Source organism: Sceloporus occidentalis, unplaced genomic scaffold (genome assembly GCF_023333645.1).
Source record: "Sceloporus occidentalis isolate IW3139 unplaced genomic scaffold, rSceOcc1.0.p SCAF_4, whole genome shotgun sequence".
Taxonomy (NCBI): Eukaryota; Metazoa; Chordata; class Lepidosauria; order Squamata; family Phrynosomatidae; genus Sceloporus; species Sceloporus occidentalis.
The window spans coordinates 75,262,943-75,280,759 of record NW_028316984.1 but is presented as its reverse complement, the minus strand read 5'-3'; the positions used below and the strand labels follow the sequence as shown (position 1 = coordinate 75,280,759).

Genomic DNA, 17,817 nt, shown 5'->3' with positions numbered 1-17,817 from the left:
AGAGACATTACTTAGTCATACATATGTAATTAAGTAGCCAATATGAAATGCTGGCATACATTCATTAAGACAATGTAGTCCTCATAAAGACATTATTACCTAGCTCTGTTTTTTGTCTCAACACAAGAGCTTGTGGTACTTCTTTTGACTACCATAGATTGCTGCCATATTTGTCATGCAGTTGTTTCACGTCAAGTAAGAGAAATAGATAATGGTGAGTGTCTGTCTTTTCCAGGGCCCTTTCCCACTATCCAATTATAGCTATGATTCCACATTAAGTACTATGGCTGCATCCCATGGAATCCTGGGATTTGTAGTTTGGGCAGAGGCAGCAGAGGAGCTGGTTGAGAATTCTAAATGCCTCTTTCTAAACTGCAAATCCCAGGATTTCATAGGATGCAACCACAGTAGTTGAAGTGGACTCATAAGTCTATAATTGTGTCATGTGAACAGATCCCTGGTTATCATGGAATGGATGATACAGAATCACTGGGAGCACATGCCTCTCTTCTTTTGTGTGATTTGTGAACTCTTACTATCCATAGTCCAGGAACACATGGAGAATGACTAATAGTCAAACCAGACACACGTTTTTATTGTGTAGTCTGTGTTTTGTAGCTGTTCTGTAACAGATAAAGAGCAGAAAAGGCATATTTGGGGATTCACCCTTTGCTCCAGCTAAAATCAGGATCAGAAGCAGCCTTCCTGGAGGCCTTGCTATTTCCAGTGGAAGGAAAGCATCAACTGATTCCAATGGAAGCTCTCCGCCTCTTTCAAACAGCAGGCATGAAGATGGGAGGGCATGATGTTAAGTAGGATCACAGCAGGTGTCTTTGTTTAGAGCTCCCCTCCTCAGAACGTCCAGTAGTCAAGATCTTAGTTGGAACCCACACAGAAACACATTGTTAAATGAAAAATACATCACCACATCTAGTTTGGCCTTCACCTGTGTGCAGAAGAACGTATGCTCCTTGGGTATAAGGCAACAAGTACTCTAATCTAAAATTAGTATGTATCTTCAAAGAAATGTAGTTGATATCATACATAGAGGATGGGGAGAGAGAGAGAGGTCAGGTGGTACTTGATTTAACTGCAGGGTACTTCAAAACTAAGGAGCAGCCAGAGACAAATTAATCACAATTGCAGTCTGTACCCAGTGTTGTCAAATGAACTGGCAGAGAGGGGAAAATGAAGATGAAATGGAAGTAAATAAAATAAATTGACATGTCATTATTTTGTTTTTTATTCATTTCTTTCTTTGCTGCATTCTCAAAAAAATCCATATTGCCGATTCATATTATTTCCAATACTGAGTAATTGTTTGGTGCCTTCTAAACACTACTACCACTATCATCATCTTTTTTAAAATAACTAGGCTTTTTCCTCAGAACTGAGACACAAAGTGGCTTATAAATTAAAATAGAATAAGTTAAAATGTACAAAAGATAGATATTAAAATGAAATTAAACTACTCAAAAGATTTTAAAACAATTTAAAACATTATCATAATCATCATATGATAAGATTCAGTTTTCTGAATTTGAAAAAAATACAAATATGTTGCTCTGTTTCTACATCACAGATTTCTCAGGGCACCTATGTGCTTGTTGTCCTATCTGACTACTGTCAGGCAGATAAGTCAGAAACTCGCTGAAACACACCACTTGGAGTGGCTGAGCTGTTCTATGCTGCCCTCTTGCGCTGACTTATTTAATTTATCACAGTGGCCATTTGATGGGTAGATTGTGCAGTTTAGGCAAATAATTGATACTCCAGGGTGGAGAATCCTACCATACAAAGATTTTATCTTTCTCTGCCTCACAGAATTTGCAGTTCAGATAGTGCTGTCTTCATCTTGCAACCCTTCAGTGTTTGTCAGCTTTTTCTTTCCACAAAAATTAAAAATAGCCCAATAAGAAAGAGCAGATGGAAGAGCTGCATGGTGGCTTTTGACTGGTGGTACTAGGAGCTATCTTCCTGGAAGCATCTATGGGCCTGAACAGACAGGCCAAAATAAAGCTGATTTGGGTCACTTTGGAGGTATGCTGTTTAAATGACACATATATCTTGAGAAGCCAGAAGCTGAGCCAAAGCTGCGCTCCAGTCCTTAGGACTGGAGCATGGCTTTGGTGTGGCTTCCAGCCTCTTAAGATGTGGGCATCATTTAAACAGCATACCTCCAAAGTGACCCGAAGCAGCTTTATTTTGGCCTGTCTGTTCAGTCCCCATATTATCTGAAACACTGGGGGAGCAGATGTCCCCCCCCCCCCAGAATGGGTCCTTCAGCAATCATCTTTCATTCCTACTTGGTCTACTATGTCCTATTGACCAACAGAATACTATAATGTACATTAGAGGCCCTCTCCATTGACGCCCCTTTGTCGTGGGGGAGAGGTTTGCGTACCCTAATGAAGCTGTGAGCTATGCTGACGGTGGTATAATAGCCACCGGCAGGGCCTCCCATGCCAGACAGGTCACAACCGAAGGGTCTGACCAAGAGCGCCAAAAAGCAGGATGGGCTCTCTAGCCTTATGGCAACCATCCTAGGAGAAGGAAAACTCTAATCCCAAACCCGGGCAGATGGTGCTCATCTAACCCTGCAAGGTCAACCATCTCAGAGAAGGAAACGCTAATCAAACCTACGACCCGAGGACCTCGCTGCCACTGTCCATGCTTGTCAAGGCCTCAGCAGACGAACCTCTGGTTTAAAGGGTGAGGCCAGTTCTGTGCACACTGTGCTCCACCAGAAAAATCCATTGCACAGGCTCGAAGGACACATCCAATCTCCGAAAAAGCCCTGTAGCGATAGGCGAGGGACGAAACGGCAGGTGTAAAGATGCACTGGAAGCTGCAGACCCAACCCTGCATGCAGGCGGTTCAGGACTTTGGTCGCTCAAGACTGACTGGGGATGATAGTCTTGTTCGGCAGCATCCTAAATGACCAAGCAGCCTTTTTTAAGGAGAGCACTGCTTGCTCCATATGGAGAGGGGCCTAGAAAAGGTGGCCTAAAGAAAGCTCATCCCCAACAACCCGGTTGGCTAGCCGCGGCCAACGGGAATCTTCTGATGTAGTCAAACAAAGACAAAGAAACAAAGGCACACACCAGCCTCCAAAGGTGCAAACAGACTAACACTTGCATGCTGGAACATCAGAACCATGCAAGATTCTGCAGACAGTGGACGTCCTGAGCGTCGTTCTGCTCTAATAGCCCATGAATTGTCACTACTTAACATTGACATTGCTGCTCTTAGTGAAGTTCGTCTCCACAAGGAAGGCAGCCTTAAAGAACATGGTGCCGGCTACACACTCTATTGGTCTGGCAAACCCAAAACTGAAAAACATCTTTCAGGTGTAGGCTTCATGATCAAAAACTCCATCGCCTCCAAACTCGAAACCTTGCCAACAGGACACTCTGATCGCATTATCTCCTTACGCCTCCCACATGTTGTTCTCTTCAGTATATATGCCCCAACTATGCAAGCTGACCCTGCGGAGAAAGACAAATTCTACTCAGACCTACGCCACCTTATACAAAAAGTCCCTGCAGAAGACAAAATCATTATCCTAGGTGACTTCAATGCTAGAGTAGGAAAGAACTTTGAAGCCTGGAAAGGTGTTTTAGGCAAGCATGGTGTTGGAAACTGTAACGATAACGGACGTCTCCTGCTAGAATTTTGCGCAGAACAGCAGCTGACTATTACAAACACCATCTTTCAGCAGAAAGACAGCCTGAAGACAACCTGGATGCACCCCAGATCCAAACACTGGCACCTCATTGACTACATCCTAGTGCGCCAGAGAAATATTTGCGATGTCCGTCATACCCGAGTGATGCTCAGTGCAGAATGTCAAACAGATCATCGCCTCATAAGATGTAAACTAAATCTTCATTTTAAGTTTAAACCTAAGAGGGGGGGCATCCTAAAGAGGAAACTCCAAGTCAACAATCTTCAACAAGCTGCCATGAGAGACAACTTTCAGGCAATTTTGCAAACAAAACTTGAAGACCACCCTATAGACCCTTCTCCTACAGCGCTTTGGCAACATATCAAAAACAGCATCCTGCAGTCTGCGGAAGAATCCTTAGGGTTCTCCCTCAAGAAAAACCAAGACTGGTTTGATGAAAACAACCAAGAGATCCAGGAGCTGTTGGCAAAGAAGAGAACTGCTCACCAGGCACAACTCGCCCAGCCATCCTGCCATGTAAGAAAAGCAGTCTTTCGCCTCACATGTAGTCAACTCCAACAAAAACTCAGAGACATTCAGAACAAGTGGTGGATCAATTTAGCAGAAAAGACACAACGTTGTGCAGATCTGGGTGATTACAGAGGATTTTACGAAGCTCTTAAAGCAGTGTTTGGACCTACATATCAGACTCAAAGCTCCCTATACAGTTCAGATGGTCAAACACTAATCACAGATAAAGCTTCCATTCTGGACCGATGGGCTGAACACTTCCAAAGCCTCTTTACTGCCAACCGAGTAGTCCAAGATTCAGCTATTCTACAGATGACACAACAACCGAGGAAGAAAGAACTGGACATAGCTCCCACTTTGGAAGAAACCGTTAAGGCCGTTAAACCAGATGCAAAACGGCAAGGCTGCCGGGATTGATGGAATTCCACCTGAAGCTTGGAAACATGGAGGTCATGCACTCCATGCTAAACTCTACAAACTCCTTGTGAGTTGCTGGGAAAAAGGCAAACTGCCATCAGATCTCCGAGATGCAGTCATCATCACCCTGTACAAGAAAAAAGGAGCAAAATCGGATTGCTCGAACTACCAAGGTATAACACTGCTCTCCCTTGCTGGAAAAATCCTCGCAAGGATACTGCTGAACAGATTAGTTCCTACCATTGCAGAAGAACTTCTTCCCGAAAGCCAATGTGGCTTCAGAGCTAATAGGAGCACTACAGACATGGTATTTGCCCTCAGACAACTGCAAGAGAAATGTAGAGAGCAGAACAAAGGACTCTATGTTAACATTTGTCGACCTCACCAAAGCCTTCGACACTGTGAGTAGAAAAGGTCTGTGGCAGATCCTGGAACGACTAGGATGCCCCCCAAAATTCCTCCAAATGATCATCCTGCTACATGAAGGCCAGCAAGGTCAAGTCAGATATGGCGATGCTCTCTCGGAGCCCTTTCTAATAACTAATGGTGTAAAACAAGGTTGTGTTCTTGCTCCGACTTTATTTACAATCTTCTTCAGCATGATGCTCCAAAGGGCTACGGCAGATCTCAAAGAAGAAGACGGCATTTATATACACTACCGTACTGATGGTAGCCTATTTAATTTAAGCCGCCTGAGGGTCCGCACTAAAACTCTAAACTATCTAGTCCGTGAGCTGCTTTTTGCTGACGATGCTGCCCTTGTTTCCCATACGGAAGCAGCTCTGCAGCGCCTAACATCTTGTTTTGCAACAGCTGCAGAGCTCTTTGGACTGGAAGTCAGTCTGAAGAAAATGGAAGTTCTCTACCAGCCGGCACCTCAGGAAGAACACTACCATCCCCACATCACCGTAGGCACATCTGTGCTTAAGTCCGTCCAGCAGTTCACCTACCTGGGAAGCATCATCTCTTCAGATGCCAAGATTGATAAAGAGACCGATCACAGACTGGCAAAGGCATATAGCGCATTCGGAAGGCTTCACAAAAGAGTCTGGAGTAACAAACACTTGAGGCGAAGCACAAAAATCAGTGTGTATAGAGCCATTGTACTGTCTATTCTCCTCTATGGGTCTGAAACATGGGTCACCTATCGCCAACACCTATGACTCCTTGAACGCTTTCATCAGCGCTGTTTACGCACAATTCTAAATATACACTGGACTGACTATGTGACAAATGTTGCTGTCCTCGAGCAAGCAGGGATCACCAGCATTGAGGCCACGCTATTGAGGACGCAGCTGCGCTGGGCAGGACATGTTTCTAGGATGAAGGACCATCGCCTCCCCAAAATAGTATTCCACGGTGAACTCGCCACAGGTCAGCATAAGAGGGGCGCCCCAAAGAAGAGATACAAGGACTCCCTGAAACAACATCTCAGGCTTGGCCAGATAGATCACCAACAATGGTCCTCCCTGGCCTCGCATCGGGAGGCATGGAGACGCACTATTCATGACGCTGCAGCCATCTTCGAAAGCTCACGCCGAACGAGCCTCGAAGAGAAACGACAACGCAGAAAGAACCGCAACCTGGAAACATCACCCAGGGAGACTTTCTGCTGTGCTTTCTGCAACCAGACCTGTTTATCCCGAATTGGCCTTTTTAGTCACCAACACGCTTGTACAAAGCGTGGGATGAGTCCTTCCTGAATCTTGGTTCGCGACGCAAAGCCAGAGAGAGAGAGAGAGACATTAGAGGCAATCTGGTGTAGTGATTTGAGTTTTGGACTATGGCTCTGGGAGACCAGGGTTTGAATTTCCAGACAGCTAGGTGACTTTGGGCAAGCCACATGCTTTCAGTCTCAGAGGAAAGCAACAGAAAACCTGCTCTGAATAGAGAAAAAAGAAAACCCATGATACAGTTGCTGTAAGTCAGAGTCTGCTTGAAGGCATCTGTTAAGAAATGTGGGGCCTGATTGCCCTGAAACACCAATTGTCCAGAAACTCCATTTGACATTTTGCCTCATATGACCCAGTTATGCATGAATTTTATTTCAAGATTTAAGCAAAGGAGCTCAAGGAGGAAACACTAGGCACACACACCACAGGCTTCCTTGAGTCCAGGTGTCAGGATCAACTCGTGGGCAGTTAACAACAAAATGATATAAATAAAAAAAAATAACCAATTGTTATAACTGTAACCTCACAAGAAGCCTTTGAGGTGCACTACACAATGGGAATGTGACTATCCCATGGCCACCTCATAGGCTTCATGGCTGACTGGGAGTTACAAGCATGTCTCCCTAGTTTGAGTATGCTTACTATTCCATCTACACCAGTGCTACTGAACATGATGATTCATGGACGAGTGCCTGTCCACAATCCATGAGCTGCCAGTCTCCAGAGATTTCCTAGGGATGAAGGAAACTGTTGGAGCTCAGGGATACAAATACGGTATTGGTCCATGAGGGGATATAATTGCAACAGATAGCTTAAGAAGAACTGTTCTATGCCACACAGGATGGACCAAAGACATTTTCTGCTTGAGGCAAAACAGTCCATGGCACCCATTCCTTCAGCAAAGTTAAAGTGCCCAGGACTTCAAGCCCAAGTTATTTTGGTGCATGTAGTAGAAAATCCCACAAGCATCTCATGGTCAGCAAGGCAACTCATTAATTTGCAGGCAATTTGCCACTCTTTGATGATACTCCATACGTAGCTTCCTCACTCTGCCCCTTAGCAGGGCAGGTCTTGATACTCTATATACTATATATCATGCTGACTCTCTCTCCCAGTAGGGATGTGTTGGTGATTACACATTATCATAGTGTGAAAACTGGTTCCTATGGTCTTCTGGGAACATGCCATGGCACTGATTTTGATCTATAACTTCATTAATGGCTTGAACCAAATATCCCTAAGAGGGTTTTCCTCCCCTAACTCCCAACACAATCTCTGAGATCAAAGGGTGGCCTCTTTCTCTTTTCTATTAATAGTTTCCATTGTGCTTTTTAATCAGCTTTACAACAACATATGCAGGTTGCAACATAATGCAGGTGTCTCACATTGTTACAGAACAATCTAAATCCCCCTTAATCCCCCCATCACAATTCCCTTCGTAGCATAGCATCTATATAGTTCAAGAACCAATCAGCATAATAAATAGCCATAACAGTTCACTTTAAAGCAAAGGGGAAAAGATTGGCAATAGCAAACAGAAGGAAACAAAAGCAGAAACCCAGCCTGAGAAAGGAAGGAAAAAGGAAGAAAATGATAGGCTTCTGGATGGTTCTCCTAATACACATACACATACTTCTGGTGAGAACTGGGCCAAGGAATCATATGCCTAGATGTTGCCACACTGCAATTCCCATCAACCTTAGCCAGCATAGCCAATGTAGAATAACTTCTAGAACTGTGGTGGTCCAGAAACATCTGGAGTGCTGTACATTCCATTGCTCTCATAGACAGCCTGATCTGAAGACACATGAAGCTACCTCCCTGAAGCAAAACAGGTTATGATGCTACATTTATAAATAAAACATAATCTAGTGGCCATTCCTACCACAGGTAAAGGGACAGAGCCTTGTCTACGCAGTATTTGATGTCTCCTTTTCCGAGCATCTAAATAGCACAACTGCCATAAAAATCAAGAATTACACTGGTTCAACACCCTAACATGGTTCCATCTATGGTAAAGCACCCAAGAAAAGTCTGCTAAATCCTTCAGGAATGGGCATATCTCTTTTCACAAATATATTAACTGATATTGGGTGGTGGGACCAGCTAACAGTCCAGAGAGGAACTGGGTGGCATGCCTAAAATCCAGAAAAATCCAATCAGCTGGGTGATATGACAGTCTAGTAAAACCCAGTCCTGAACTTGAGGCAGCACCAGTCTGAGCTGAGTCCACAAATTATTTTTCTGTTGTCGATTGAAAAAAAAACAACAATGCCAAGTCCCAACCACCACCACCCACCTAATTAAAGCCTCTTATTCATATCTAAAAGTGTTTTCCAGGAAATTCTGTATATCCCAATTTTGTAATCTTCATTTCCAGACAACCTTGTACATTCATGTGCCAGACAGGTAAAAGCATGTTTAGAAGTCTCCTAGCTTCTGTGAAGTGGCCACTTAACTTCAATTGCTCTCATTAAGGGAGCATTTTCTATCCTGAATAACTAGAAAAAACACAGGGAAAAGGTAACATGCCTCCATTTTTCCATTTCGCGGAACTAATCAGTACATAATCTTAATAAACATGTTAACAGTGTATCTGCATGATAGACTAGGAGTTTTATTTTATTTTTTTTAAAAATGGTTGTGACATGCTCCCCTACCCCTAATAGTTCTATAGACATTTATTGAAAGACCATTAAATTCAGATTCCTTTAATCTAATGCATTTGAAGGGCCCAGAGAATATGCATCTGGCAAAAACTAGACAAGGCCTCTGAATGCATACCCTCCAACATTTCATAGATTAAATCCAAGACACATGTGGCTAAGTAACATCAGTGTGTGGTCAAGATGGCAAAAGTTATTAATGAGGAAAAAAACACAAGCTAGGAGAGGCTGCCACCATTTGCTTTTGCCTGAGCCTACTGGGAAGGGAAAGTTAATGGCTCCTCTGCTCTCTCCCCTGCTGTTTTAAATGAGTGCACACTTGCAGCAACTTAAGTAAGGACCAAGGGGGGAAGTGAGAGAAGAACAGAGAAAGTGAGCTATTTGCAAAGCAGCTCAAAAAATGGGATGGCAGAGGATAATTGGTACTGTCACTGACAAATCGGTATATAGGGTATGTGATCACCATGTGCCCCCTTTACAGAGAGCAGTCCTCTATTTGAAAGGCTGTCCAATGTATGGTTTTAAAAATTGTTACATTGCCAATGGAACTTACTGTTCTGGGCCATATAAAATGAATAATTAAATAAATAAGAAGAGAGAGCAGCAAGGGCCTTGAGGTTCCCATTCAACTGCAATTACCATCTGCTGGACAGCAGGCTTAGGTGGCACATAAGCCATTTGGTCACAGTCTTATTCACTATGGTGGGATTTATTGCATTTATTTTTAAAGCAATTCTTTCTAGATTGGCATCTATACATGTGTGCTAGTTCATGCAGGTTTTTTTTTTTAACATTATTGCCCTCCTTTTGGTGATGCATTTGATCTTTTGTTTGCTTGCTTGCTTGCTTGCTTGCTTTTTGCCAAATTCACTCACCCTAATTCTGAAGATATGGTAAAATTAGTTTTCACAGGTAGTGTTTTCTTTATTTCAAATTACTTGGATCTTGGAACAATCATTTAGACATCTCCTTATTGCATGTATAATTTAATATAATGGTTTGTTCACATCATGCCATAGACTTTGGTTCTTCCTTGTCCTGCCCTCTTTGCTTTTGCATATTAATTTTATTCACCTTTCCTGTTGATGATCTGAATTCCTCCCAGAGCTTGTGTTAATCCAGCCTATTCATTTCTGACCATGGAATTACATGATATGCTTTAATGAGTCAGGCCCCTTCACACAACACAATTATAGCATGTAGATTCTAAAGTAACAGCTATGGCTGCATCCTATAGAGTCCTGGGGTTTGTAGTTTGGACAGAAGCATGAGAGGAGCTCTCTGGCTGAAGATTTTAAATGCTTCTCCTCAAACTGCATATTTGAGGATACCATAACTTCATTCATTTTTATTCATTCATGTATTTATTTTATTTGTATGCCATCTTTCTTCCAACTCGGATCGGAGGTGACTCACAAAAGCTTAAAAACAACAACACTAAAACAGTTACATTTTAAAACATTGGAACACCATATTAATATAATGAATAAAAATGTAAAAACCTTTAAAAATACTAAGTTAAAAATATAAAACCATTAAAAGATGTTGTCATGGTAGTTAAATTGAATATAGAGCAATAATTGTGAAATGGAAAAGAGTCACCATGACTCATTTCACCTAGTTAACCCTTACAAGTGTGTCAGCTATGTAACTCTCAGTGCCTGGGAATGGCAGAGTGTCTGACCAGGGCATTTCATCATTCATCTGACAGTCATTAGCTTGGAGGTTGGCACATTGTTAGCTGCTGTGATATCACAGCAGACCCTGAAAACCTGACCTGATAACTCAAAGGAGTGGAAAAATCTGAGTTCTGGGAGCTAAATTCATGGACAGATTCAGCTAAATTAAATAGGCCTGGGTGTATTTGCTCCAGAAAGAAACTAAACCATACAACTCCAGAACTACTGCAGTTTTCCTCCTGTTCCAGGGACATTTTGAAAAACTGAAGGCATGCTCTAAAGCCTGTGGAACCACAGCCTTAGCCAGTTTTCTTTTTGCCCTCTCTGACTTTGGAGTTCTGCTTCCAGTGGCATAGCTATGCCACAGGTGCAGATAAAGATTTGAAGTTAGATGTCCCTCTCTGGAACTGGGCACTTCTCTTTCTCCCTTCATCCCCAGAAAGGACATCTGAAAAGCCCTATGCCCCAAGGAAACCATTTGAAGGACAAGGGGATTGCTTCCTAAATTATGTTGCTAAATCATAGTCAGAAAAAAGTGTGTGCATTCTAATTCAATTGGATTGTGATCAGAAGATGATAAACAGATTCTAGGACTTTGTAACATTAGTTTTAAGAATTATGTTAAAATATAAGATAGTGGTTGTTTGATACAGCTGAGATGTTTGCCTTGGTCAGGAAGCAGGAAGGGGGAAATTAATAATGTTTCAAATCTAATAGTAAAGGCTGTTGTGAGACTCTGGAATCAATATAAGTGTATGTTTATTCCTGATCTATTATCTTGGGATTTCTTTTTAATGAGATAGATACTTCAGATATAAATAAAAAATGGGAGAGCTAATGTGGCAAAGTTGAAAGGACTGATAAGGAAAACTAAGCTAATATAATAGGAAAATATTGTTAATCAAAGTCAAAGCAGAATGCTGAAATAACAGTATATTAAAATAATTCACTTGGGAGACAGAAGTTTACATGTGAAAACAAAATCTGAAACATGAATAGAGAGACATAATAAAGGGAAATTATTAAAAAATGATCTCATTGGTTTGTGGTAGGAATTTAAAAAATACAAACACATACTGCGAAAAGAAAAAGGACCAGCAGTGTATAGGGGAGGAGGTATGGGCATATTCTTGTGATATGAGCTGAAATCCTTTGGCTAGTATTCATTGAATCAACTGTTCAATAGAAAGTCAATACTCATGTAAATCCCACTGATTCAGTGGGTCTCCCCAGCTGGGACTAGCAATTGGATATGATTTAAGTCCTTGGGTTAATCTGATGGAAAATTGTTTAAAGATAATTGCAAAATGGCACTTGATGCCTTGGTAACTGAAAATGTGTATATACCAAGAGGTATCCTCTCAATGTTGATTTTCCCCCCACCAAACTTGCTCACCTGTATCCCATCTGCAAATAAAGGAAGCTAAAAAGAAATTTATACAAGATGTGTCAGGAGGGCATGCAGGTAGTCTAAACAGCACTTACTGGGCTCCAGAATGAGCTTTCCAAACCCTGTTGTACCTGTTCTGCTGCTAGCCATTATCATGTTTTCATGCAAGACACTCAGGAGTCATTCCCATGTTGTTGTTTGTAGAACGACTATGTGAATAATCTCACTCATGCATTCCAGGTTTGTTATTCACACTATGGAACTGCATCTATGCACATCTCTATGAATTCAGTTGCTCATATATGTCAGCACTCACATAAAGATGGAGTTGATGATGCAAATGTATTTGAAGCATGTTCAAGCCATGCAGATTTTTATCCTGGTTTATTCTGGGTCTGTTCACATAGGTTATTCACACAGCCGAGAAAAACTTAGCAAAAAAACCTGATATCAATTATCCCAGATAAAATCTGGGATAGAAAATGTTTGATTAATGTTTGCACCTCAACAAAATGTTTACATTCAGAAACTTCAAAAGGAATATTACATTTGAAGATGAATGTCTAATTTCTCATTTTTGAACCACAAATTGAACTTTTAAAAAAATGTAAATCTAAATTGAGCAATTGAATGATGACTTGTGGACACAAGCCACTCTTTGTCGCACCCCCTGAAAATCCATCTTGCACCCACTGGGGATGTGGGAACCCCAAATTGGGAATCTTTGATACAACAGATCAAGAATTGCATTTCAGATTCTCTCTACTTTATAAGGCTTCTTGGTATAGAATTTGCTTCTTCAAGATACCTAGTTATTTTCTAAACTTAAACATTCTATTTCATAGAGCAACTAAGTTAGAGTTACCATACATCCTCCTTTTTCTGGATGTGCCCTCTTTTTGGGACAGGATCACCATATGCCATTCTTTTCCTGGACATGTTCTCTTTTTTCAGAGCTAGCTTTTCTGTCTCAATGGATTTTTTAAATGTTTGAGGTTTCTTACAAGGTGTAGAGAAGACTGGGGAGTGACATGATCACATTCTTTCGACACCTCAAGGGCTGCCACAAAGAGGTGGGTGCTGGTTTGTTCTCTGTTGCCTTAGAGGGTAGGACCAGGTCTAATGGTTTTAAGTTATAGGAGGACAGATTTCAAGTGAACATTAGAAGGAACTTGGGGCTGGGGTTTCGTTCATGGGTTGTCTTCAGGAAAATGTTCTTTTTTAAAAAAAAAATTAATTGTGATTGTGTGTGTGTGTGTGTGTGTGTGTAGTTTAAAAAATGGAGGCATTCAAGAAAAATGGAGGACATGACCAATAAAAGCTAAAAAGACACTCATACTGTGTGTGTGTGTGAGAGAGAGAGAGAGAGGCTGAATGACTACCTGCTGCAGAAGATCTAGCTAGAGATCCTGCATTGGTCAGAAGGTTGGATTCCATAGCTCATAGGTTTCCTTCCAGTTCTTATGATTCTCTGATTATATCTAAACAAAACAGTGTACTTAATCCACCCATAATAAGGCAAGTCATATAGTTTAAGAAAATTGTCATATTATCAAAAAGAACTGGGAGCAGAACAGAGTGCATTAATGCCAGAGCATTTGTGAAGTTAATATTCTGGCACTTTCCTGGAGGCCACTGTGGTCTATCTCACATCTGGCTTGTAGGCCAAATGGGAAGGGCAAGCAATTCCTACAACTGTTTCTGGTCCACAAGCTGCTACAGGTCTATTCTGTTTAAAGAGCTGTTATCTTCTATTACATTACAAAAACCTGTGTGAAATGTTTTAGGATATTAATACATAGCATTTGTTGTCAGTGCCTAAGGAACTAATTCCCATTTATAACTTTCTCTCACCCTTCTTCTTCTTCTTTTGGCTTGTCTGTTATCCCTTTGCTCTTTTGCAGTGGCAGGCCATTTCTCTGACCGTCATTGAGAAGGTGCAGATAGCAGCAGCCATTTTGGGTTCCCTTTTTCTTATTGCGAGTATCTCGTGGCTCATCTGGTCAACTTTTAGCCCTTCTGCTAAATGGCAACGCCAAGACCTGCTCTTCCAGATCTGCTATGGAATGTATGGCTTCATGGACATTGTCTGTATAGGTGGGTGAGTGAAACTGAAAGTCAGTATGGGATGCAGCCATCTCTGTCCTTTTGTATGAAGAAATGATGTTTAGGAGAGATAAACAGGGAGTACTGTCATTATTCTGAATACAGCAGGACTACTTCTGGTGATTTCTTTGGGACCATCCACATTTGCTCTGTTTTGTAGGTTGCATGTTGGTTACTGTACACCCAGTGAATTGTCTGGTCCATTACAGCAGTTCTTATCCTTCTAAAGCAATGGGGGAAATCATGCAGTTTCCAGATGTTGCTGGACTGCAGCTAGCATCTTTCAACATTGGCTATACTGGATAAGACTGCTGGGACTTATAGTCCAACAACATCTGGAGGGCTGCATGATTTTGATCCCCTGTTATAAATCGTCATGGGCCATCTCAAGATCTTTCCTTGAGATAAAAAACAATGAAAGTGCTTCAGTTTAGGTCAAATGTGGAACTATATCTCTAGTAGCTAGTTATGAATATATTCCTACTAACTAGATATAGAAATATATTCCTCATAGTACATAGTAGATAGTACAGATAATCATTGCTAAGCTAAATTCCACAGAATAAGAAAAACAATTATTAGGAATCACAAAGTGGTAAATTTTTCTATAATGTGTTTCTTATGTATATACCAAGGAGACTTCACATTTGATTGATATTTACTGATTTAATTAAAAACGTTCAAGTCTAATTTTAATATGTCAAGAATCAATATGTACTAACCACATTTTTCTTGTCACAGAAGATGCCTGTTATAATCAAGGTACTGCTTCCTGTTCTGATTCCCAGCACACACACAAACCAAATAAAATAGAGGAAAATAGGAAATGGCTCACCTTATGGAGAGGAATAATGTGAGGCCAGCCATGTGAAAGCCAGTCATATGAGAATAATTCTGTTTAGCTTGTAATGGTGCAAACAGTGCCAGGCTAAAACAAACAGATAGAACAAAGTGATTTCTAGTTAAGATGGAAAGGATTGCATTCTGCAGTCCAGCCATATTTTGGAAGGGAAAGCGTATAAAATAAAGAAATCTCAGTATAATGGTATAAAATAAATGGCATAAAATAATGAATCTTGTGTTGGAAAAATAAATCTTGGGAAAAGAAAAGCTGATGAAAGCTTCCAATCAGGTATCCTCATTTTAAAGCATGTTCTGCGAACTTCTTGTACAGAATAGGATGGGAAATGAAGAAGCCAAGACAGTTATAAATCATGATGAGCCTATTGCCAGTGGTTATTTTGAATCATCTCCAAGCACACAGGCAGGGAAGCTTTTATTAATTGGCAAAAACGACTCTTTTTTCTTTTAAAACTTTCTTTCTCTGTGACATACATGTCTGTCTATGGTATGGTAAGGCGGAGCAAGTAAGATTGCTTGTAAAAATATAAAATGTATGTCTTTAGGAAAAGAGAAGAATAATGTTATTATCGCTCTTCTTGTGATTTTACTCCTTCTCTGCCAAATCACAACTAATAAATAATAATCCTCACTGTTTCTCTCTCCTGTGAGAGATGAGAGCCAGTGTGATGTAGTGGTTTGGGTGTTGAACTATGACTTTGGAGAGTAGGACTCGAATCCTTACTCAGCCATGGAAACCCATTGGGTGACCTGGGGCAAGTCACATTCTCTCATCCTCAGGGGATGGCAATGGCAAATCCCCTCTGAAGAAATTTCCCAAGAAAGCTCATTTGCCAAATGCATCTGAGAGAGTAGGCTCAAGTCTCCGAAAGCTCATGCTACCAATTTCTGTCTTTCAGTTACTCTCAAAGGTACTACAAAATCCCTTTGCATACTGATTTTCCAGATTAACACAGCCATGTTTTTGAATTCTACCATTTGCCTTAGGATCGCTGTAAGTCGGAAATGACTTGAAGGCACACAACAACAACAACAACAACAACAACCTATCCCAAAGACATGCATTTTACATTTCTACAAGTATTTTTACTTGCCCTTCCTTATTTGCAAGGGTACAGTATAAGATCTAGCATAGCTCCTATACTCTGTTGTAACCCTGTCTTTAATCTCGTTTCTATGCTTATCTCCCCCCACCCACCCAAATTTCTCCTGGTGCCCTAAATGAGATGCTGCTAGTGAGTAAGCATCCCCCTCCCCTAGCCAATGGCAGTGGATTTTCACCAAAGGAGAGTTTTGTCTACTGCAACATGGTATCTAATCAAATTAGTCTGTAGACACCCTGCTCTTTGGATTCTAAAGGCCCCAAAGCCTATAAAGGCTTGAGGGTCGGTGGGAGAACACCCACTTTCCCATCCTTTTTATCTGGCTGTGCAAGGGACTGAGAAGAGGTAACTATAATCCTTTTGGATGCTAACGGGAACAGAGAGCAGGTGGGTGGCTGGTAGCTGCCAGTAAGTAACATGATTAATGTGGCTTTGATGAAGCAGGAAAGGTTGGGAGCAGCTGTTTAGCTCATCTGTCAGTGGGAGATGAGTATTCTCCTATCCATGAGATGGATACAAAACCAAGCAAAATAAGCTTCTCCATAGTGATATGTATGGCAGGAGGAGAAGAAAACACCGTGTTTTGATTACACTGAAAGATCAGAGTGTGATGTTTCCGTTTCCGTTTCATATACTTTTTTTCCTTCTCCTTCCCAATCTTTTTTCCTTTTGTGCTGTGCCTGGCTGCAGCAGGGGCTGTCACACTGTTTGTGAAAGGCTATGTGTGTGAGGAAGTAAATCCTCATCCTCTGTCTGAATGGCTGTCAGTGAGCAGTTCTCTGTTTGAAAGGGTCTTCCATTGACAGACTGCTCAGTTGAAGTCTGCTTCAAAGTTAACTAAGGAAGGGAAGGGAGCACAAGGTAAAATTTCTCAGAGCAGGGTAGAGGCCCTGAAGTTGTCCATAACAGTTAGCACCTGGAGAGAGCAAACATACAGCAGCTCTTTTGAGAAATCTCATGAATCCCAGTGTCTGGAAATAGTCTGACTAGAAACCACATCCAAACCATGCTCACAACAATATCACAACAAAATAGAATAAAATATCCAAAGTGGTTACTAAACCATAGCATGATAGATCATTAATGGATTATTTCAAGTGGGATAATAACTGAGTTCCAAATGATCCAACAGTGGCACAGCACTGGGAAAGCCATGTCATTGTGTGATAAATGTAGAGGAACCTGGCAAGGAACAGAAGCCTGGCTTTTTGTGGGGTTTTCAGGCTATGTGGCCATGTTCTAGGAGAGTTTCTTCCTGATGTTTCGCCAGCGTCTATGGCTGGCATCTTCAGAGAATGCTCTGAAGATGCCAGCCATAGCTACTGGTGAAACTTCAGGAAGAAACTCTTCTAGAACATGTTCACATAGCCCTAAAACTCCACAAAAAACTATGGATGCCGGCCATGAAAGCCTTTGACTCCACAGAAGCCTGGTTGCTTTTAACAAGAGTGGCAAATTCCCTCTTCTCCCATCTTGATGGGAGAGAAGTGGCTCTGAACATACTTGGGAGGAAGTGTACAAAAGAAATGAATATAAACTTCCACACCCACCCTCTCCTCCACTTTTCCCCCTCGGTTTCTGAAATGGAAGCTTTTACAGAAAAAAACCAGCCTCAGGACAAGGTGGCACACAGCATGCTTGTGGGGGAGGAAAGATTGCCTTGCTGTAGAGGTATGGCGATTCTTGAAGATCATAAACTACACTGATGCCACCTCTCTACCACC

The 17,817-nt window shown here is 41.5% G+C and overlaps 1 protein-coding gene across 2 annotated transcripts in view; it reads left to right on the top strand.

The window, feature by feature from the left end:
* The window catches only part of LOC149314004 (E3 ubiquitin-protein ligase MARCHF4-like), a 180,396-nt gene that overhangs the window by 146,828 nt on the left and 15,751 nt on the right, over nt 1-17,817 (top strand). For both annotated transcript variants that reach the window (XM_089520345.1, XM_089520344.1), the window contains exon 3: nt 13,928-14,120. In XM_089520345.1, coding sequence (XP_089376471.1) covers nt 13,928-14,120 — 193 coding nt within the window. The remainder of the gene's footprint in view (nt 1-13,927; nt 14,121-17,817) is intronic.